The sequence below is a fragment of the Athene cunicularia genome (genome assembly GCF_003259725.1).
Source record: "Athene cunicularia isolate RWA chromosome 8 unlocalized genomic scaffold, athCun1 chr8_part1, whole genome shotgun sequence".
Taxonomy (NCBI): domain Eukaryota; kingdom Metazoa; phylum Chordata; class Aves; order Strigiformes; family Strigidae; genus Athene; species Athene cunicularia.
In genome coordinates this window covers 28256095-28275115 of record NW_020799109.1, presented here as the reverse complement: position 1 = coordinate 28275115, position 19021 = coordinate 28256095, and the positions used below count along the sequence as shown (strand labels likewise).

The 19021-nt window shown below is 46.3% G+C and overlaps 2 protein-coding genes across 11 annotated transcripts in view; one reads left to right on the top strand and one right to left on the bottom strand.

Annotated features, from left to right (window-relative positions):
• The window catches only part of PRRC2C (proline rich coiled-coil 2C), a 64891-nt gene extending 51717 nt beyond the window's left edge, over nt 1-13174 (top strand). For 7 of the 10 annotated variants that reach the window (XM_026853457.1, XM_026853454.1, XM_026853460.1 and 4 more), the window contains 6 exons: nt 1243-1477; nt 1939-2061; nt 3596-3814; nt 5842-5945; nt 7694-7820; nt 11323-13174. In XM_026853457.1, the coding sequence (XP_026709258.1) occupies nt 1243-1477; nt 1939-2061; nt 3596-3814; nt 5842-5945; nt 7694-7820; nt 11323-11583 (1069 nt within the window). In that variant the 3' untranslated portion in view covers nt 11584-13174. The remainder of the gene's footprint in view (nt 1-1242; nt 1478-1938; nt 2062-3595; nt 3815-5841; nt 5946-7693; nt 7821-11322) is intronic. The other 3 variants (XM_026853461.1, XM_026853458.1, XM_026853456.1) reach the window with 1 other exon arrangement.
• Nucleotides 13175-16216: 3042 nt separating this feature from the next.
• MYOC (myocilin) lies at nt 16217-19021 on the bottom strand (the record flags this gene model as incomplete). The annotated part of the gene is made up of 3 exons (XM_026853995.1): nt 16217-18060; nt 18191-18310; nt 18835-19021. Coding segments are annotated over 3 exons (1092 nt in total), but the record flags the coding sequence as incomplete, so codon positions are not given.

The following is a 19021-nucleotide window of genomic DNA, read 5'->3' as shown; positions in this document are numbered from 1 at the left end:
TGGACCAAATACTACTAGTCCTGCCACAGCTGACAAAAATTGTTGCAAACAGTTCTGTAGCTGCAGAAACACAATCAGTCTGGCATGTGGTCCAGATGAAACAAATGCTTATGGCTGATCAGATCATGCACAAACCCAGTATTAATGGTGTTTGGGGTGGTGCTATTTCTAAGAGTGTGAATACATTTCCCACATCTCTAAAGATGCACAGGAGGATAAGCTTTGAGATGTACAGATTACTGGTTTAGAAATAAGCAACAACATAAACTTGTGAAATGTTTATGGCTACATTGAGGACAGTCCTCTGCATACATTCTGGAAAAGTTTCTCCAGTGCTCAGAGTGCAACTGTAAGTGTTTTGCAATTAAGGAAGGGTACAGGACAAGGCTGGTCTGGGTGTTCTGTCAGGCAAGCACATGGCCACTGCCCTAACAGGACCTGTGCTATGCTGGTACATATTGACCAAGTGATAAAGTGAAAAGTGGTTTTACATCAAAACCATTCTGAGCAGAAGAATTTTGAGAGGGTTGTTTTAGTTTTTAAACTCTGATTCTTCAGTCTGAGAGTGGCTATTCAGTAGGCTCTTGATGGAAATGTTTGGATAAATACTTCTGGTGGTCTAATCAACCTGTTCCTGGTGCTTTGCTGTACTGTTTTTGGTCTTTGTTAAACTGCAACTTCCCCGTGCTGGTGACAAGGGAATTGAATATCTAATTAAAATTAAAGTCTGATGTCTGTGTTACTGTTTTGAAGCCAGAACATTCACTTGGAAGCTACAGTTGTCAGCCTACAGTAATTTAACCTCTTAAGTATTAAAAGTTGGACTCTGGAGATCTGTAAAGTCAAGAGAACAAAGCAGTTTATGACAAAGTGAAGCTACTCACATATGGTGGTTCCCCACTGTCCTACCTTTATAGCACAGGAACTAAGAATGAACGGGTAGCTTCTGTACATTACAGTTAAGTTTCCCAAAAACTATTTTAACACACACATTGAAATAGCTAAATGAACTTTAAGATTTAAACAAAAAGCCTAGTCATTTTCTTCTGTGGCTTTTAGTAGCATCTGTTATGTTATTGTGTGCAGAGTAAATAAAGATCTGCCTTTCTTAGGTGAAAATCTATTCCATAGAACTAAGCATTGTATTTCCTTTTGAAGAATATAACCTGTGTTCTTAATTTTTTATGCCTCGTTGTTGAGCTCTGTCTGCATTTATATGTTTAATGCTTCAATCTCTTGCAGATCCCAGCAAGCTTTTATGCAAAGTGGTTTGTCTCAGCCATCACCTGTAGTTTTGTCTGGTACAGCCTTACACAACTTCCCAGCAGTACAACATCAAGAGCTTGCTAAGGCGCAGTCAAGCCTGGCATTTCAACAGACTTCTAATACACAGCCTATTCCTATCTTATATGAACATCAACTTAGTCAAGCTTCAGGACTGGGAGGCTCTCAGCTTATTGATACACACATTCTCCAGGTAGGAAATGCTTCAAAATGCAAAATTTCTGCAGTGGCTTGCTACAGATAATACAGTAACAAATCAAGTATTGGTCAGCTTGGGGTAAGCCCACTTCTGTGATAATTACATGACAGTTAGTGTGTCAGGAAATTTAAGACACTTGGAAGATAGTGTTCTTTTAGTTTCATAAAGGTACATTAGCATAATCTGAGTTGAGTATTGTTCCCCAAATTACAGGGTTCTTTGCACTTACATTACTAATTGCAGCTTCAGGTTTGATATCTGTTATGGTAGGTGATAAAGAGCTCTTCTGCCACTTGCAAACGAGAGCTTTATAAACAAGCTGAAACCTTCAGGTTGTCAGCTTCCTGTGCTGTGGTTGCTGCTGTACTGGTTGAAATGCAGAATGATGTGCCATACTGTCTCAGAACTGCTCTCTTAAGTATTCTTAAGGTAATGGTGTGTCTTGCTCTTCCTAGGCCAGAGCTACACTCACTCAGGCTTCAAATCTGTACTCTGGGCAAGTTCAGCAGCCTGGCCAAAGCAATTTCTACAACACTGCACAGTCTCCCAGTGCTCTCCAGCAGGTAAACTATGGCATGGTAAATTTCCTAAATTGTATTCTTCTTAAAAGTATGTTGTTGTTGATGGGGGCGGGGGGAGCAGCCTGGGACAATCTTGAATTCTTCTCATGCAAGAATTGAAAATTGATTGCAAAGAAAAGCTACTGCAGCGGCACTGAAAAACTGAATTGCTGAGAAGTTGGATGGCCTACAGGTTCATGTCTCTCACTTGTCTCTGGCATCCTTCTCTTAAATAGTTCACTTTCCAGTGACAGACAAAGATTTAGTTGGCACAGTGGTGTTGCTAATTGATTGAGGCATATGCTGCCTTTATGGGGGCAGGTATCAGTGATGGTGTAGAGAGACAGACAAGCTCCAAGTGCTTAGTGTAGCCTAATTGTTAATACCAGATCTCATTGAGATGAAACCTCAGAGCTGTTGCATATCTCAACAATGTCAAATATGTAGAAAACAAATGAGAAGTCAGCAGATAGATGATCTTACAGGCAAACAGGATAGCCAAGTCAGTAACCTCTACATCAGGAGGTTTGTGAAATAACTCCAGTGATTTTAAATCTTTTGAACTCATTTGTGAAAGAACTGTTCATTCGCTGTGTGCAAGCATTTTGTTATATTTAGAGGATGCTGTCTAGTGGCTTCCATCTTTAAGTGGCTTTAAAAAAAAAAAAAAAAAAGCTTATTTTGGACTGACTTATTATAATAGCCTACTTCATACACATGAAAAATTGCCAAGACAGAAATCTAGAAAAGTCTTAAAAAATTGGATCTCATCTGTTGGAAATCTAGCATAAACTTTTAAGGACCTTTTATAAGGGTTAGTGCTTTTAATGTGTTCAAGCTTGGCTGTCCCTGTACTTTTAATGTTATCTTTCAGAACAGAACACTAGTAAGTCTTTCACATCTGGAGAATATCATTCTTCTAGTCACACTCAGAATATAATTTTGCAGCTTGTAGATTGATGGTCAGACTAGGAAATAAAGTACAGTAATTCTTGCCACTCAGGTCACTGCTGTGGTACTTTCACACTTATCACTACCATTCTATGGTGATTTCAGCCCACAGCACACTCTGTTAATGTAAACAAGGGACAGGCTGTGGCTTGTTGGGATTTTTTTTTTTTTAAAGATCAAACTGCTGGCTGTTGGAACTCCTGGTAAGTAAAATCTAGTTTTCATACCAAGCAGCATCCTTATGATGACTAAAATTATTTGAATTAAATAAACCCATCCACCCCCACGACTGTTTCATTCTTTTATTTTCTGAGTTGAATTGAATTTCCTTTTTCATACAATGAAATCATGCTGAATGATATTGGGAGTTAGGAGCTAGCATTCAACTTTGTTTCTGGAAAGCAAAGACCCATATGCCATTAGAACAGATTATAAAGACAGGTTAAACAATAAATTCACTTATTTTCTTGCAGCTCTCTGAGTAATGTATGAACTCATTAAGCCATTTACCTTGAATATAGCTGAAATCATAGAGCTAGTAAAGAAAGTTAAATAACAGCCCTTGTGTCTATGTTACTGGTGATTTTGTACTTTTTTCCAGGTGACAGTACCTTTGCCAGGATCACAAATCTCTTTGCCCAACTTTGGATCCACAGCACAGCCACTTATTGCCCTACCCCAGTCTTTACAACCACCACTACAGCACACACCACCACAAGCGCAGGCTCAAAATCTAAGCAGACCTGCACAAGTAACGCAGCCTTTCAGAGGATTAATCCCAGCTGGAACTCAACACAGCATGATTGCTGCAACTGGAAAGGTAACAGTATTGGTAGATCTACAGTACAAAAATTAATACAAAGCACAGCTGTCTGCTGTTTCAGAAAACCAGGCATGGCAACCCATGCTGATGCTTGCATTTAAAAATCTGCCTTGGCTTTAAAAGGTAGGGAGGGGAAGATGGAAAAGCCAGTCAAGCCTAGTCCTTTTCTGACTGTGTCTGAGCACTTTGTAAAGGTTTAGCTCAGATTTTGTAGCTAACTTGATACTAGTCCATTTGCACTGTAGGAGTACCTACTTGGATGACGACTTCATGGACTAGTAGGATATTTCATGTAGAAGCCATGTAGAAAATAATACAGAGATGTTGTTAGAGCAGCAGGCCAATAACATTACGCTGTCAGGGCTGGTTTCTGACTTCTGGTCATGCATGTGTTTGTCACTTTCTTTCTGGTCTCGTGTGAGAGTCAGTTGTATGGGATCAAGTCTTCCCAGTGCAACAAAGTGGAGTTTTAGGGGCTTCAGTGGACTCTGTATCAGCTGTGACCTTAAAGCAGAATTAAACTACTAATGTTGTTGGGGGTCTGCATTTCTGAATAGCACAGCAGGGTCCATATTGAGAATGTATGCAAGGCAGGACCCTTGATGTGTTTAAAAAAAAAAAAAAGGCTGGTCATGCAGCTGAAGAAAATTCTCCTTGAGTAACAGCTCTAGTAAGGAGATAACACTGAAATAGTGCAAGAAACTTGAACACCTAGGAGCGAATTCCCTCTTCCCCTTTATATGGAGCTGCTGTGGTAATTGCTAATGAGGGGATGTGTGGAGCTGGCTTCCAATCATAAGGTCTCTTGTCTTAGATGGAATCACAGATTTACAGGCACCTGCGATTTTCGGATAGTGTGCAGCACAACGCAGTTGCAGCATACTTTAAGGTGAGCAGTGGGTGATAACGCTGAATGTGAACACAGCTAAGCTTTGTCGGATACAACAAGGCCTTTCCCCAGTGCAGGGAGTAATCTAGCTCTGGAGCTGCACCTGAAATCCTTACAGCTTGTGGCCTAGACTTTAGGGTGCTTTTGAGCATAAAATGACCCTGCTGTCTCAATGGTTTACAGCTGTGATAAGAAAAATTTCTCTCAGATATTAATTCCATGTCTTGGACAGTAATGGCAACCAGAATTCCAGATCACCTAGATGAAGTTTTCATCCTGTCACCCAGCAGACTATATGGTGATTTTTTGCACCATGTAGTTTTCTAGCTTTATAGGATCTGGCCAAACCTTTTCACCTTTATAATTTTTGAGCCCATCTTCCAAGCAGCAGCACGTTTCTTGCTGCAGTTGTCATTGGAAAATGATCACTTATTTCAACAGGAAACGAGGAAGAACTGCAGCGGGATGGTGGCCTTAGGTGACTTTTCTGCCCTGTGTCAAGGGTTCCATCATGTTCCTGCTAAAGAAAGTCAGTTTAAAACAGCCACCCACTTTTAACTGATTTGTTGTTGCCATTATGCTTCATGGCTGTGTGTGGAAAGATCCTGTTCCTGAGACTAATTTATTCTGTTGTGTGCATCTGCAAAATAACATGCAAGATTCATTGCTCCAGAGATTTTTTGCATGAATGACAGCTCCATTTTTGCTGTGTTTTTGTTTGGGTTTTTTGTAGAACTGGATTATTTTATGACATTCTTCACTTCAACATTTTTCAGGATGATATGTAATATTTTCATGTGGTACCTGAGATGGGGAAAGAAAATTGGCCCTAAAAAAATGTTTCAGGGTTGAAATATGTGAAATGAGTCACAAATCCCCTTTTGTTATGCAGGAAGATCAAGTTAGCCAGTACGATTGCTGGAAGTGCCAGATAGTGCAGGAAAATTTTACACAGAGGTGCTTGTGGTGCTGGGGTTATGTTAATAATAAGAAACCGTTTTTGCAATCGGGCTTTCACCTCACTTAAGTGACCTATTTTCATTGAGAAAAATATGAGGTAAGCTAACAGATACTTAGTAAATACAATTTTTTTTCTTTGCATTACAATTAACATGTGGATTGCTGTGTTTTTCAGATATCGGAAATGGACCTGAAGGCCTTTGGAGGTGGAATTGATGTTAAACCTGGAACACCACCAGTTACTGGTAGAAGTACTACTCCAACCTCCACTCCCTTCCGGTAAATCTCTCTTAAGCTCAAAATTCCTTTAAATCAGAGCTAGAAAATGTACCTAGTCATGCATAAGCAGCCAGTTCTGAAAGGTATGAGGTGAAAGGGCGAATAATATAAAATACAGTGCTTAATTTTAGCTTAAAAGCACCACTCCAGTAGATCCTCAGATCTGTAGTTTGCCAGAAGTACATAGCTCTGAAATAAAACATTAAAAATATTTTTTTGATTAAAAGTAGCATTTGATTAAATGACCTGAGATTGTACCAGGAAAGCATGGAGGTGGCAGGAAAGATGTACTTGGGGATAGAGCTCTAAGACAATTTATCTTAATTGGGGTACTCAAAGTAAAAACACTTTTAAAGGCTTACATGACAGTTGTGGCAAGAATTCTGTTGGAAAACTAAGAATTATTGCAAGATATATAAGCTACTCCCAAGTGAAATTAGTAAGCTGTTTGCAGGTTTGCTTGGTTAATTGATAGACTTAAGTCTTGCTCATATGCATGGTATACCTTTTGGGCTGCTTGTGGGTGAAGTTACTAGTGGGCTGAAGGAACTTGAAAATAGAACTTTGCTACAAGATGGTTTTGTTCTTGAAAGCTGTGCTCCCATGCATAGTAACTATACTTGGTGGCTTTCACTGCAGCAGACTGACAATGTTCAGGCTTTTTATAGTGAAATAGAAATAAGAGTTTGAACTCAATGCTGAAGTCATACCTCCAGTAGTTCACCTAAGAAAAAAGTGATGGGATGAGGGAGAAGGAACTTGAACTTGCAAGCTAGTCAGCATTTAGGACAGTTGCCTCGATGGTGTATATATGTTAGAGATTCTAGATGAGATGTCTCTTCTAGAAATGAAAGCAGGGCGCTTAAGCTTTTGCTCTTAAGTGTAGAGGCACTGGGAAGATTGACAAAACCAGAGTAGATCTGGAGTTTGAAGTGAAAACTAAACAGAGAGTTCTTTAAGTTTACAAAATGTTGGTGTGTATTGAGTTTAGTTGGTTTCCTTGCCACTGGTGCCCCACTGCTCATTTTATGTTAAGTGTATCACCCACACACTCTGCATGAGAACTCTGCAAATCAAGCTCCATTTCCTAAAGAAGGCTGTTCGCTCTCTTCTCTTTCTTTGAGAGCTGTTTGGTTCCGTTCCCCCAGATAATCTTTCAGGCTTCATTTAATTTCATGGGGATTCAATACCTCTTAAAAGTTTTAATGGAAGGTCGTGTTTGTAGCCAAAGAAAATGGGGGGAGCACATTTTCTGTGAATTCTTGAAGTCTGTTCAAGTGCATTTTGAAACATTTGACAACAGGTCAGAGTGGAAGCAGCTGCACATGGCAGCTTCTGCTGTGTGTGCTTAATGCCTGTTGTGACAAGCCCTGAACTTGACATGATGGAGCACGCAGTGTGAAGGGGTAGCAGTGAATATAAGATAGCAGGGATGGGAAGGGTAATGCATGTTTAGCATTAGTATTTGTGTTATGAATACTTTAGGGAAAAGTCTCTTTCATACAGACTTTACCCTGGGATCTTTCCATATCCTAAGTATTTCTGATTAGAGTTTCTCTTTGTAATTTTAAGCTCTGAGTTTGTTTGCAATTGAAACTAAGGATAGACACACAAGAAGATCTTATACCAGCTGCTGAGAGATTTTTGGTTTTCCCTCCAATGCTGAATTTCTAGTTAAGTTGTAACTAAAGACAGAAACATCCTCTGAATGAGAGCAGTGTGGTTCTAACTGGTATTCTTTTCTTCAGCGCTAGTTCTACAAGTCCTAACAATCAGTCCAATAAAATGAACAGCATTGTCTATCAGAAGCAGTTTCAGTCAGCAGCTGCTGCTGTGAGAATGACACAGCCGTTTCCTGCACAGTTTGCACCACAGGTAGGTGACCGGTGGCTTCCTACAAACAAATCTGTTTCTCTGTATGACTTGGTGACTCTCTAATTGAGCTGTGTTTTCTCAGGCTTTATCATGGGGAGATAAAAAATTGAATCCTTAAAGTGAAATAGTGTGATAAAATGGATTTCAAGATCAAAGCCAAAAAAAACCCTCTTTGATCTTGATAACTAGTAGTACAGATTTGGTGGTGTGTTTAATTTTGAGAGTTCTGTGCACACTGAGGAATTCAATACAAGCTGTGAATGATGTAGAACAGATGGTTGTTCTGCTGGCTTCCCCACACAGCTGTAATGCACCTCATCCTGCAAAACCAGATCATTTGGTTGGGGAAGGGGAGAAGCTTTGTGTCTCAGAAGGGTCCCAGTGCATATTTTAAATGTGTAAAGACAAAGCAGATTTGCAGTTCTTTGTCTGAGAGGCAACTTGGAAGTATTGATGGAGCAGATAAAGTTGAAAAGGATCTCTGGAGGTCATACAGTCTATACAAAACAGAGCCGATGCCAAAGAGTTTGATTTGCTTCTGACATTCCAGGAAACACAGCTTGCCAGGGTGTTGCATCCCTGTTACAGTGAGTGTAGCCAGGCTGCTAGGGAAATGTAGCCTCTGTAAAAATGTAGGATATCTCTGTCTTGTAGTATTTGGAATGTTTGACTGCAGGACCTGCGTGTGGATTGCCATTAGCAGAAACTGCCTAGCCTTTCCAGGGCTGCCTTTCGCTAGCGACTCCTCCACTGCCTTGCTTGGGTCTTCTCCCTTACTACAAGCTGCTTTAAAGTTTTTGGTACTACTTTCAGGCACAATGGCTCTATAGGGCTATTGTTTTTTTTTTTCTGGAGTTCAAGCATGGCCTCTTGACATAAAAGCCTATTTTCTTGACATCAGTTTGACAGCAGAGCAGCAATTTTTTCCCCTTTAAGCTAATGCCAACGTGCAATCTAATTGGCAATTTTCTAATTGCGAATTGTCTCTTTTTGTTGTTTTTCCCCCACTTAGATCCTCTCTCAACCTAACCTGCTCCCTCCATTGGTAAGAGCCCCATATACTAACACCTTCCCAGCGCCTGTTCAGAGGCTGCCAGTAGTACTGCATAGTCAGATGCCGTCTCAGATGACCACAGGCCTTATGAGCCACCCTCATTTACCGCGTGTGGCCAGAGGTCTTTGTGGATCAGTATCTGGAGCCAGAGGCAATCAGGGCCAGGCTGCGATGAAGGCTGAACGAGACATGAAGGTTAGTATTTGAACAGCAGTGCTGTTAACACCAGTTCAGTCTTGACAGCTTGTAGGGCAAGAATGTGTCTGCAAATCATGCCTTAATTAAAAAGCCTCTGGACCCTAAGCTGGTTGCTGGGCCTTTAACAGCTGAACACAGGCCTTCTCTAAGCCCTGGGAATTTTTTATAAGAACTTTACACTAGAAAATTTGTAGGGACCTTCCTTTTTCAAGTGGCCTAATGGTCAGTTGTGATGCTGCCACTGCTGTCAAAGGCAATCTGACAACTAGATTTCAAGAGCCTGGATTTTTTTGAATGAGTGATGAAGCCTACAAACCTGGCTGGTAGCTATCATTTCACATCTGCCTCCCCAGCTCTGAGCAGCAGTATGAAACCCTCCTGTTGTAGCCAGCCTCACCACTTGGTGATTCTGGAGATTCATTTCCCGGTGGTTTGAAATGCCTGTGATTTGATTCTCCGTGGTAGAATGCAGTAATGTGGTACGCTCTACAGAAGAGGTGGCTGCATTTCAGTAGCAGGTGATGAGTCATCTAATGTGTTAAAGCACTTTGGGACCCTTCAGGCTGAGGCAAGCTCTTCTTACCAAGGCAGGACTGCAGTGCGGGGCATCTGCACAGGGACACCATTGTACACTTAGCCTGTTTTCTGCAGAGTAAGTTGCTTGTATGAACAGATGGTACTGAGGACCTCCTTCATCTACTGTCATTTGCCATGACATGTGCATTGAGGTGTAAAAGCAAAAGAGTGTGCTTTTCCTGGTGATTTTTGGTTGTAGGATAATTGATTATCCCTTAAATTCTAGGTGTTGGGTCCATTTAGTTTTAGTAGTTCCGTAGACTTATTAGGTGATGGCTTAGTGTATTGTCTCGAGTGTGTATTACAAACTGAATCTAGCCAGTCATAGTAAATACTAATACACAATCCTGGTTTTCTGAATCTTCCTGCAAACACTGTTCAGAAGAATGTCAGTTATTCTGTCATGCTTGGTTACTTGTGATCCAGTCATACAGCCTTCTAGCCTTAACCTCGGGGGGATGCCTGAGATCTATGCAGATGATTTCAGGTGTCCCTCTGGTGCCAGTAAAACTAAACTAGTGCTGCAGTCCTGCGCACCAGGGTTCACAGGTTTGTTTCCTATTCTGTTGCTGGCTGAGTTACTTGGAGCAGCTACATAGTATTAAAGCCAAGACCTCTTGTTACAGGCTTTTGCTGTTTCATTGTGTGTGTCCACCCTGCAATCCCCCTTTTCTGTAAAAAAGCATAAAATACTTAAGGTACATGGATGAAGCTTTAGTGTCTGTATTGTAGTTGGGGTTTCTTGTATTAAGACACACCTTTTTAATTTAAAGGTGTTTGAGTGCTTTGGGTTTAATCATGCATCTTCCAAAAGATTGAACTCTTAATAGAACTGCTGCTTTGCCTGAGACTGGACAAGGTCAAGTGCTTGGTCTGAAGCATCCAGTCTGCACAGCACTTCACTGACAAACAAAAGGTCCAGCATAAAGTTGTGAATGAAATGTAGTTACAAAGGCTGAATTTCACAGGTGCAAGTCAAGGTTAACAGTATAGTTCAGAGGAGGGACTTGAAGGAAGCCAGGCAGTAGTTTGCACTTCCTTGGATGAGCACTTGCTTTGAGTGGGAAGCAGATAAGGCTTCAGGTTACATAAAACACAACTTTGAACCTGGCTCACTTGCATCCCCATTGCAGACTCTGAAGTCTGTGTCCAGAACAACGGGGGGAAAAAGTTTAGATGTGCAGACTGGTTTCTGCTGCTGTGATCCTGCACTCAAGAAGTCCGGACCAGGTGGCAGGAGCAGTGACAGCTGGCACAGCCCAGGGCACGGCCAGTGTGCAGGCATATTTGCCTTCTGGTCATGTCTGACTTCTGCAGAGGAGTGAGGCTCCAGTTTGAGCCTGCTGTGGACAGTGTTTATACTTCTTAAGTTCTGCAATAATAGTGGCATAAAAAGATGTTAGATGATGCTTCAAACTGTTGTCCTTGATCCTCTTTTCTGGGCTGAGGATTAGGAATAGAAAGGGAAGCCTAGGTATGACATTAAGCTTCTACTGAGGAGCCAAGCACCCAGATGTGGTGACATCTGGGAAGCAACTGGATGGACACTGCCTTTCTAGGAAAGTCTGGCCACTGCAGTCAGTTCTTCCCCTTTCATTTAGGAAATAGCTTTGTGAAGTCACTCTTAAATCCAATGTCCTCTCTTCAGTAAATGTATTTTCTCCATTTCTTAAGGCAAAGCAGAGAGCAGAGGTACTTCAGTCCACCCAGAGATTCTTTTCTGAGCAGCAGCAGCAGAGCAAACCCATAGGAGGCAAAGCGCAGAAAGTGGACGAGAATGGGAGCAAACCCACCGAGGCAATTGCTGACTCTTCAGGAGTCTGCCAGGACAAAACCGAGGAAAAGCCTACCCCAGCACCTGCCACGGCAACAAAACCTGTTAGAACTGGACCAATCAAACCTCAGGCAATCAAAACCGAAGAAACAAAATCTTAGAGGCTGTGTTTCCGTGGAGGTGGGGGAAGAAGGGAGGGCGGGTGAGATGACAGCAGCATGAATTTGTAGCCCGAAGGACAAGACAGCAGTCTTTCCCCCTCCAGGGCTCTGAACAGCATAAAGGGACATAGAAGCTCTCAGCAGTTACGGGTGCAAACTGCTGCGTATCCAACCAAGCTTCTAGGCTCTTTGGGCTTGTATCTTCTCTAACAGCATGAAGGCTGCTTTTGGTGTGTGCGTGTGTTTTGGCTTACACACCTGTTTGCTTCCCAAAGTGGGGGGGAAAAAAAAGAGAAATAGGAATGGCAAGGAAGAAGGTGGTTGGGGAGGCATGTTCACAGCTGACAATATGAATTCTCTTATTTTCTTCAGGCTCTGATCTTCAGCTGCTACTTATCTTTTTATAAACCCATGAGTATGAGAACATGCAGATCTGAAGATGGTGCTGGGCCAAGTAATGTGTGTTAAGTTTTTTAGTGACTTAAGAAGCTTCTATCTGTAGTAAACAGAGGGATTCATGTAGCTGGCAGAATTGCCATTGCCACGTGACATCTAACCGAACGTAACACAGAGTAATGCTGGTGATGCTGAATTTCCCTTGGAAGGCAGTACTTTTCTGGCTGCTGCTTCTTGGACAACAGTACACTATTTAGTTCACCATATGAAAATGCTACTTGGCCACCCGTGTTCTCTACACCCACTCCCCCCTCAGTCATTCACCTCTGGAGTTGAAAAGTTCATTGCATCAGTAGTCAGATTTGTTCTGTTCACCTGTCCAGCTATCTTTATATGATGCGAGTGATCTTTAAACGGTTTCCAGCTTATGTCTGTATACAGCAACGAGCACTTAGAACTGTGCCATGAGAATAAAAGAAACCTTATCAGATTAAAGAGTTTTATCTAGAAGGTGCATTCTTTATATCAGAGCTGCGTCGCACCACCTCCTTGCCCACAGTGTGCTGGAAAGTAGAATAAAGTCAAATAAATGCCTTTTTAATTGTATCCTCTAGTATTATAGCTGTAGGACAGTACTGTATGATACTTCTGTGAATGTAAGATATCCTGTACCTGCTTATGATATGTAGTAGTGACTGTGCTATACTGGAGCTGTTTTTAATAATGTTATTCTAGAGGTTTTTTTCCAGACAATGATTGAAAAAGCTAATAAAAAGCACCAGGTACCACATCAGTAGCAGAATTTGCTGTTTTTTTCTGGGATTTTTTTTTTTTTTACATTTTTTGGAAGGAAGAGTTGAAAGTCTAATGTGTATAATTTTGTTCAAATGACTGCAGAAGCTGGAAAGGCTGTTGCTGCTATTGATGCCTAGTGAATTGCTATTGGTTATCTTTTTATATAAATATATATATAATTTGATTTTTTGGAAACTAGCTGTGCTGTCAACTTTGGAAAAAAGTATCCCACTTGTAGTGTGAGTTGGCATTGTACAGAAATTAACAGCCATATTGGTCTAGAAATGTTAAACTTAATTTTTTTTTCCATTTGTACAGGGGTAACGCACTGTATTAAATATGTACGGTCTTATTTACATGGGTTTGATTACAGAAACTAATAAAGTATTCTCTAAATAAAGTATCTGGGTAATCTCATGATTAGTGCAGTGCTGCAGGATGCAAGGACAGCACCTGAACATCGTGTGCCAAGTGAAGCTTGGGAAAACAGACTTCTAAAGAAAAATGGTTTGAAACAGCTTGATTGTTTCCCCTGGCACTTTTGATCTTGTTGTCCAGCAAAGGCCTCGCAGAACACGGCTTCCGTCTGGCCCTGGAAGGAGCCTGCCAGTTGCGTTTGCAAGACGTTCCCTCTTCGGTGTGTTGGTGAGCTGCCTGGTGCTGGAGACTCGGGGTTGGGACCTGGAGAAGAGCTGCTCGTCGGGGGAGACCAGGATGGACCCGGCCAGTTTGAGCCTGTGGGCAACACAGGCACTCTCGCAGCAAGGGGCTGTTAAAAGCAAGAGGTTTCCTGCAGCGGGGAGCAGGACTGAGCCTTCCCAAGGACGTGGGAGGCTTCCTTGTGCTGCTCGCAAGCCCCTCCCTTCCCGACTTGCTGTGAGCAACACCCACTCGCTACTGTACTACTGCCCCTGGCCCTTGAGCCCAGGGCAGAAGGAGGGGTTGAGCTTCCACCAGCCCTTCGGCTGTGGGGTGGCTGGGCGGGAAGCGGTGCTCTGGGGGCACCAGAGGAGCTGGAGTCTCCTGCCGAGGTCAGTTCTTTTAGAGGTTAAAACTGCAGCGCTGTGGAGTGAGGAAAGGTGCTGTAATCCACAAAAAGAGCTGTGGGCAAAAGTAACCTCGGAGTAGGTAAGACCACAGGTAAATCGCCATTTTTTACAGGAACCATACGAGTACAGCTACAGTAAACACTCAGGGAAAAGAGGATGGAGTGAATGTGGACATTGGTTTGGTCTGTAAGTGTGCCTTAGAAAAGAGTAACCAAGTTATGCTGATGTTTCCTGGGTTTGAGGCATCTTCTGCCTGGTTCATGTGGGAAAGACCCACTAAAAATGGGAAAGCTTTCACCTGACTATTTTTAAGAAAGTGCTGTTCAGGATTAATCTTAAATTCTCCAGTAAAGCCACTGGTAAAGTCAGATAAACTTGCCACACTCTGTTGTGGGAATGCACCAGACTTCTGGCTATTTCTTGTACTGAGCAGAACAAGGATAATATTTTTGCAGAAGCTTAATTAAAAGCAAATGCTTGGGCATTTAGTGCATCCAAATAACACCGTTTTCATGTGTACCTCTCCAAAACAGTCCTGAACTACCCTGGTTGCCTTTGAGGCCAGGTTGAGCTTTCAGTCACTGACTCCAGTTCATTGAATATTTTTATGACATTTAACCAGGTAACTTGCTCTTGGCCATTTACGCTGGAATAGATCTTGCTTTTTTAATTTGAGTAGGATTTGGTATGTAATCTCTTTTCTAGGACTCTGATCATCACAAATAATTATGCTGAACCTCCCATAAATTGGGAAACAATTGTTGGGGAAATTAAGGAGAAAAAAACCCAAACAATCAGTCAGCAAAAAGATGGTAACTTCTCTCAAGGGCAAGAGCAGAAGTGGGTTAATGTGACTGGGGCCAGAGCCAGCACCCCCCCCCTTGGCTTGGGCTTGCTTCTTGCTGAGATGCAGGAGGGGAGGGTCTCTAGACTTGTTTTTGCAAAGCCTGTTAAGTAAAGCTGTGTATTCAGCATTGTTCAGCTCCAACCCAGCTTTCTGGAAATCCTGTCTACAGTGGCTTGTCTTAGTTTTTTGGGGTTTTTTTTAGTAATGAAGTGATGGACTTCCCAGCCTGAGGAGACCCCAGCGCTGGCAGCACAGGGAGAGGTGGGAAGGGCTGGGGCTCTGCCCTTGGTGTCTTTGCTCAGGGAGAAGGCATTGGTGCTGCTGCTCCCCAGGGACCTCTGCACAAGGCCTCCCTCTTGGAGGGGGCTTGCCTCACACTTTCTGGGAGCTTTGGGACGAAGCGGTGCTCCAGCCCCACTGCCTCTCCTCTTTTGAGACATATGCTGTTCTCCCATCTTTGGTGGCAGGTTTTCTGTGCGTTGGGTGAGCGGCTGTTTGCCAGGCTGCCCCTGGCTGGGTCAGTGGAGGCAGGGGCCGCCTGCTGTCTGCCTACCTCTTCTCTGTCCCAGTGGAGATGTGACAGGCCCTGCCTGCTCCTGGGTGCCCCCCAAGGCTGCCTTCACCCCCAGCTTTACTCTCCTGGATCTTGACCTAGCCTTTGCATTGTTTCTCTGCACCAGGGCCCAACCAACCAACCCTCCTGGCCGGGTTTTTGTAGCAGGACCAAGGGATGCTCGGGGGATAGGGCTATGCACCCTGTTTTCTGAGGCCAGGAGACCACACCATGGTGGCTGTGTGGGAGCATCCTTGGATGGGGAGATGCCTTTCCTCACGGTGAGCTTCCCAGCCTTGTGCTGGGCCTGCCAGGGAGCAAGGGGTCTTTCAGCTGCCTCCCTTGATGTTCTGGGTCCAATTTCTGCCCAAGCTGCAGCCCCAGGGTTGTGTCCCGTTCCCCCTGCCCTGGACTCACCCAGAAGCAGCCCTGACGGTGGAGGAGGGTGTGCTACCTGCTGCTGGTACCCTCTTGTCTCCTGCCCTCAGGAACAGGGTCCGTTCTGAGCTAGGGCCCATCCCTGCAGCCTCCTGGTTCAGAGCACCACAATCTCCTCGGTGAGCAGCCCAACCCTGGTGCTGCAGCAGCAAAGCGGGGGACTGCCTCTGTCCTGCCACATCCCTTGTGCTCCACGATGCCCCCAGCACCAGCCTGCCCAACCCCCAGCACTGCTACCTGGAGCTCATTAATCTTTCCCCTTCTGTAAATCATCAGGGTTTAGTGCTGAAGCTGTCACTTTTTTTCTGATTCCATGTTGCAGCCCTTCTTCATGCTGAATAAAGGTACTCCTGGGGCCAGCCCTACCAGCAGCTGCCTCCCAGATGTGACATTTTCCTAGCAAAAGCTTTACAGCTCCTCACCAGCACCTTCAGCCTGTCAGTGTATCCAGGGTGGCACCAGTGCTTCACACACATGCAACCCCCCCCTCTTCCAGGCTCCAGCCCACCAAACCCCCAGGAAAAAACGGGTTTGAAAAGATGAGGCGCAGGACAGTGGTGGTGGGCAACCTTTATTTGGCTGGGACCCTGCACATCCCCTGGGGGCTGCAGCTGCTGCTCTCCCGAACGCTGGGGAGGGAAGAAAAAGCATCCTACCAACTTTCTACAATAAATAGTTAAAATCACATGCTTTGGCCCAGCGTGGGGAGCGCTGCCAGCCAGGCAGGGCTGTAGCTGCCGTGCCACATTGGTGGCCAAGCACAGCCTGTAAAGCTGAAGCGCATGGCCAAGAGGGGCAGGGCATGTCAAGGGGCCACTCAGCTGCAGGATGCTCTGCCAGGACTCCTCATCGCTGCTCTCTTGGGTTTTTTTCCCAATAAAACAAGGTTTGTGCAATGAGTGTCCGTATTCCCCACTGCCGTTGATCCTGCCAAATGATTTTTGGAGGTGGCTGAGCTCTGGTATGCCCCCAGGCACCGGTGGTGTGGGATGCAGTGAGGCTTGTGGGCTCGCAGCAAGAGAGCTCAGATGCTGTTGGTAGGTGAACACTGCTCTCCTCCACAAGGCTGGCTTGAACTGGGGAGACCTCCCTGAAACTGCTACTGCTGAGGGGGGCTTGGAGGGCAGCAGTGGTGCTTGTGCTCAGCTGGAGCCTGGAAACACAAACCCCAGCCCACCAGAGAGGATGGTTGCTTGCAACTAGGGAAGGTGTATGTTTTCAGGTGTGATCCTCCCAGATGGCCTCTCCTCACCTCCCCCACCTGGCCGTTGCTGTGCTCCAGGAGGATGCTGGAGCAGCTGAGGGCTGGGTATTGCTATGGCATATCTGAAACCCACCGAGGCTGGGGAGAGGCTTTTTGTTGGCTCAGCCAAGCTCTGGAGGACTTAATTTCTCTCTGCTGCACTTGAGCACAATGGGATGTTGTTGGAGGTGCCAGCAGGGATGTTGGTGGCCCAATGGCAATGTGGCTGGGCAGCACGTGGCCTCCACCATCACTCAGGGCTCTCTAAGGCAGCGCTCCTGGCCACACCAGGGGAAGCTGGGGAGCAAAGCGGGGTGCTGAGGCACATATGGGGCTTGCAGGGGCTGAGCTGGCATGTCCCTGGCCCTGACTTATGCCGGGGAGAGGCGGACAGGGTAGGTGACCATGTTGAAGCTGTCCCAGGCGAAAAGCTGCCGCTCAGCAGGGTTGTAGTCCACCATGCTGAGGTAGCGGAAGCGGTTCTCAAAGGGGATGCTGAGGGCCCGGCTGGTGCTGGTGGCTGTGTTGTAGGCGAAGTTGACGGTGGCATTGTGTGCCGAGTAGCTGCTGACAGTGTAGAGGGTGCCGCAGATGACGAAGGAGTTGGCCACCCCCCGCTTGCGGATGTTGGTTTCCCAAGTGCGCTGGATCTTCAGTGTCTCGGGGTCCAGCTTGGAGAGGACGATGGCCCCCCGGGCCTTCTCAGTGCTGTAGATCGCCCAGAGCCCCGTCTCATCCACCGCCAGATCAATGTCGGTGTAGCCCCCCCAGGAGTAGGGGTACTGCCCATGGTAGCCAGCACCAGGGATCTCCCTCTCAACCGTGACGGCCTCTCCCCGCAGGTCATAGCGGGCCACAGTGCGGGAGCGGCGGAGCTGGAAGAAGAGCCCACCACGGTAGACAACGGCTCCCGTGCTCTCCAGGGGCCGCGGCAGGATGTGCACCTTGGCGGGGTAGCCCTGGGCCAGCTGCTCAGCCGCCTCATACTGGAAGAGCTGGCGGACCTCTGCGCCCACCGCATCCACACGCCAGGTGGTCTCCCGTGTGAAGGGGGGCACAGGCTCAGGGTCCTTCATCCACACACCATACTTGCCGGCGAAGGACTCTGCCCGGCCGAAGACGACAGGCTCCCCCACCCACACCAGCTCACCGCAGCCTGCTCGGGGACAGGAGGGGAGAGAAAGGGGTTATTTCTTGGTGGCAGCAGCACCCGGTGAGCCCCTCAGGAGGGCCAACCGGTATTTGTGAGCAGCGGAGCATGGGGCCGGCTGGGCCAGTGGCAGTACCCGAGTCCTTGCTCCCTGGGCGGCCGAGTGCCATCTCCTCCAGCGGCCGGGACACGGGAACCTCCGTTCTCTCCGACTGCAGTTCCTGGTAGGTGAGGGGCTGTGGGACCCAGCGGGGGGCTGTGGCGGAGCCAGGTGCAGAGTGAGCAGGGGCCCAGCTAGCTCCCCTCACCACCACGCCTGCCCTCACCGCCCTCAGTGAGGGGCTCTACACCAGACTGCTGCCCCCCTAAACACCAATGCCTCGGTCGGGAGCCTGGTGCCTGTCCCACTGCAGCAGGGCATGTCTGTGACCTCCTGATGGGGACCTCGTTCCGCAGCCACTGCTGCCCCCGGGGGCGGGGTTTAATGCTCCTTGGCAGAAGCCCCTAATCCCCCTGGATTAGCACCGTCCCCTGCGGCCCCCCTCTGCTGCAGGGCGGGTGATGGGATGAGGAGGGCTCTTGGCTGCCAGCCCTGATTTAGGGATGGGGAGGGGGTTTGGGGCAGTGGGCTGCGACCCTACTGGGGTGTCTAAGAGCAAGGAGGCAGCAGTGGGTGCACCATGTTGGGGGTGGCAAAGGGACTCGACCAGTGCCCAGGGAAGAGTCAGTGGCAGCGAGGCAGCGGCGAGGCTGCGCAGGGGTCCCGGCCCCAGCACTTACCTTTGCCGGGAGCACGCAGGGTGTCGCGGCCGGGCCCTTCTCTACCGGGGGGGCAGCGGGTGGCCTGCAGCCGGGTGATCTCCTGGGTGCTGGTCTCCAGCCGCCTCCCCAGCTCCTCTTTCTCTCGCTCCAGCCGCCCCTTCTCCTCCTCCAGCTGGGACTTGGCCCGCAGCAGCTCGCTATAGGC